At 57.3% G+C, this 3000-nt stretch overlaps 1 protein-coding gene across 1 annotated transcript in view; it reads left to right on the top strand.

Annotated features, from left to right (window-relative positions):
- Positions 1–251: 251 nt before the first annotated feature.
- The window catches only part of snx17 (sorting nexin 17), a gene marked incomplete in the record, with an annotated part of 22027 nt that continues 19278 nt past the window's right edge, over positions 252–3000 (top strand). The window contains 2 exon segments of the mRNA NM_213708.1: positions 252–391; positions 2430–2504. Coding sequence (NP_998873.1) covers positions 332–391; positions 2430–2504 — 135 coding nt within the window.

Below are 3000 nucleotides of genomic sequence, written 5' to 3'. Positions count from 1 at the left end.
CTGCCCTGACTCCCCCAAACCTACTCTGTGCTGTAACTGCCTGACTCCCCCAAACCTACACTGTGCTGTAACTGCCTGACTCCCCCAAACCTACACTGTGCTGTAACTGCCTGACTCCCCCAAACCTACACTGTGCTGTACCGTGCCCTCCTTATTAGCCCTATTGTACCATGGGCATCAGCCTGGCCAGTGTTGTGCCCCCAGTGATTGTGACTCTCTCCTGTCTGTAGGCTGCGTGTCCCACCGGGTGCTTGGTGCCCCCTATGGTCTCTACCTGGTGCCCAGTTGCCCATGTCCGGTGATCCAGTGAAGGAGGCTGCCCTTTCCCATGATGCATTTCTCTATCCCTGAGACGGAGTCGCGCAGTTCAGAGAGTGGAGCCCAGTATGTGGTGAGTGAGCCCAGGGGGTGCCCTGCGGGATGGGGGGTATTGCCGGCTGTTAGTGCCAGGCCCCAGGGGGGGCCCTGCGGGATTGGAACCCAAGGGGGGGTGGGGGGTATTGCCAGCTGTTGGTGCCAGGCCCCAGGGGGGGCCCTGTGGAATTGGGACCCAGGGGGGGTGGGGGTTATTAACGGCTGTTAGTGCCAGGCCCCAGGGGAAGCCCTGCGGAATCAGAACCCACGGGGGAGGAGGGGTATTGCCGGCTGTTAGTGCCAGGGGGTGCTGTGCCTGTTACTGAGGGCCAGTTACACCAGTATGACCATACTATAGGTTGCAAGGGCAGAATCGCCACTAACAGGACGTATATGGGAATATTGGGAAAGAGCACATTCTGCCGAAATCAAAATGGGTACATTTACATTTCTACTCCAGATGTAAAGCTTTGATGATAAAAGCAGTTTTCACAACATTTGCCCCTTATTGAGCCCAGAGAATTGTGCAGAACTACAGCTGGTACTGGCCAGTGGTACTGACTGGGCCCAATCATATAGTTCATGTGCGTTGCTATGGCGAGAGGGAAGTCGGGGGCAGAGAGAGGAGGGGGAGGCACGAGTGCCAGGGGATAGGAAGGAAGGGAGATTAGAAGAATAATAACAAGCGATGAGGTAGGAGGGTGGGAAGTTACAGAACCAGTTGCTGCGGAACCAAGAGCGGATCAGTATATGACAGGGTTCCCTGGGCTGGACTGATCCAAGTACTTTCCTGTGAGACATTAGGATTCAGGCTGATATTGGGGGGAGTTGCAAAGTCCCTCCCTGCAGTGCCCAGACCTTTGGAGTTTGGCCGGGCAGCCCTGTACTGTAGGTACTTTCCCCCGGCAACTGAATTTCCTGTGGTTTTATCTCCCATGTGTTCCCTTCTGTAACAGCTCAGGCACTGCAGGGAGTTGTGTAGCTCTTTACTTTGTGTGGCCTGGGAGTCAGAGACGCAGAGATGATTGGACTTAATCCAGTGCCCTGCGCGTGGGCCGTGGGCCGTGGGCCTTCACTCAGTGTAAGGCCGGCTCAAGGGAGGGGCCCAGGCTACTTAAATATCTCAAGGTATCATCCACGTAGAGCTCAGCTCCCATAACAGTGGAAAGAGGCCAAAGGATTCACTGAGGGAAATGGCCAGAGGCTCCATAGCGAAGGGAGGACGCCAGGGGCTCCATAGCGAAGGGAATGGGCCAGGGGCTCCATAGCGAAGGGAGGACGCCAGGGGCTCCATAGCGAAGGGAGGACGCCAGGGGCTCCATAGCGAAGGGAGGAGGCCAGAGGCTCCATAGCGAAGGGAATGGGCCAGGGGCTCCATAGCGAAGGGAGGACGCCAGGGGCTCCATAGCGAAGGGAGGAGGCCAGAGGCTCCATAGCGAAGGGAATGGGCCAGGGGCTCCATAGCGAAGGGAGGAGGCCAGGGGCTCCATAGCGAAGGGAGGAGGCCAGGGGCTCCATAGCGAAGGGAAGAGGCCAGGGGCTCCATAGCGAAGGGAAGAGGCCAGGGGCTCCATAGCGAAGGGAAGAGGCCAGGGGCTCCATAGCGAAGGGAAGAGGCCAGGGGCTCCATAGCGAAGGGAAGAGGCCAGGGGCTCCATAGCGAAGGGAAGAGGCCAGGGGCTCCATAGCGAAGGGAAGAGGCCAGGGGCTCCATAGTTATATTGATAATGGGGGGTGCAGAGGGGCTGTGTTTGCATTGTTAGAACTGAGTCTCCAGAATGGGCAGAAGGGCAGAACCCTGTGCCCCATGTGTGTGTATCTGGGGCAGTTATCATCAGACTGGGGGCATATCCGCTCTTTGTCTCCTGTGTGGCCGCTGTGAGTTCCTTCCTTGTCACAGAATTCTGTTATTCTTCTATATTCTCATTCATTGGGTTGGTACAGGAGGGGCCCCAGTGTGTACAAGAGAGATTCTATTCTGTGCCTGTGGGGGCCGCACTGGGAGGGGCACATTATAATCGCACTGCTCTGTACATGTAAAGATAAATACAAATGTACTTTATCCTCCATCCTAGGCCTATAACATCCATGTGAATGGGGTCCTGCACTGCCGCGTGCGCTACAGCCAACTCCTGGGCCTCCATGAACAGGTGGGTTACACTAGCACCCATTGGCCAGGGGGCAGGGAATGGGGTTGCCGGGTGGGTATGGGAGACAGAGGCAGGGAATAAGGGTGCTGGGTCGGTATGGGGCAGAAGCAGGGAATGAGGGTGCTGGGTGGGTATGGGAGACAGAGGCAGGGAATGAGGGTGCTGGGTGGGTTTGGGAGACAGAGGCAGGGAATGAGGGTGCTGGGTGGGTATGGGAGACAGAGACAGGGAATGAGGGTGCTGGGTGGGTATGGGGCAGAGGCAGGGAATGAGGGTGCTGGGTGGGTATGGGAGACAGACAGGGAATGAGGGTGCTGGGTGGGTATGGGGCAGAAGCAGGGAATGAGGGTGCTGGGTGGGTATGGGAGACAGAAGCAGGGAATGAGGGTGCTGGGTGGGTATGGGAGACAGAGGCAGGGAATGAGGGTGCTGGGTGGGTATGGGGCAGAGGCAGGGAATGAGGGTGCTGGTAGTAAGTACTCCGAATAGCAGGAGC

Source organism: Xenopus tropicalis, chromosome 5, assembly GCF_000004195.4.
Source record: "Xenopus tropicalis strain Nigerian chromosome 5, UCB_Xtro_10.0, whole genome shotgun sequence".
NCBI lineage: Eukaryota > Metazoa > Chordata > Amphibia > Anura > Pipidae > Xenopus > Xenopus tropicalis.
Note: the sequence above shows the minus strand (reverse complement) of the source record. Positions and strands in the feature narration are given on the sequence as shown.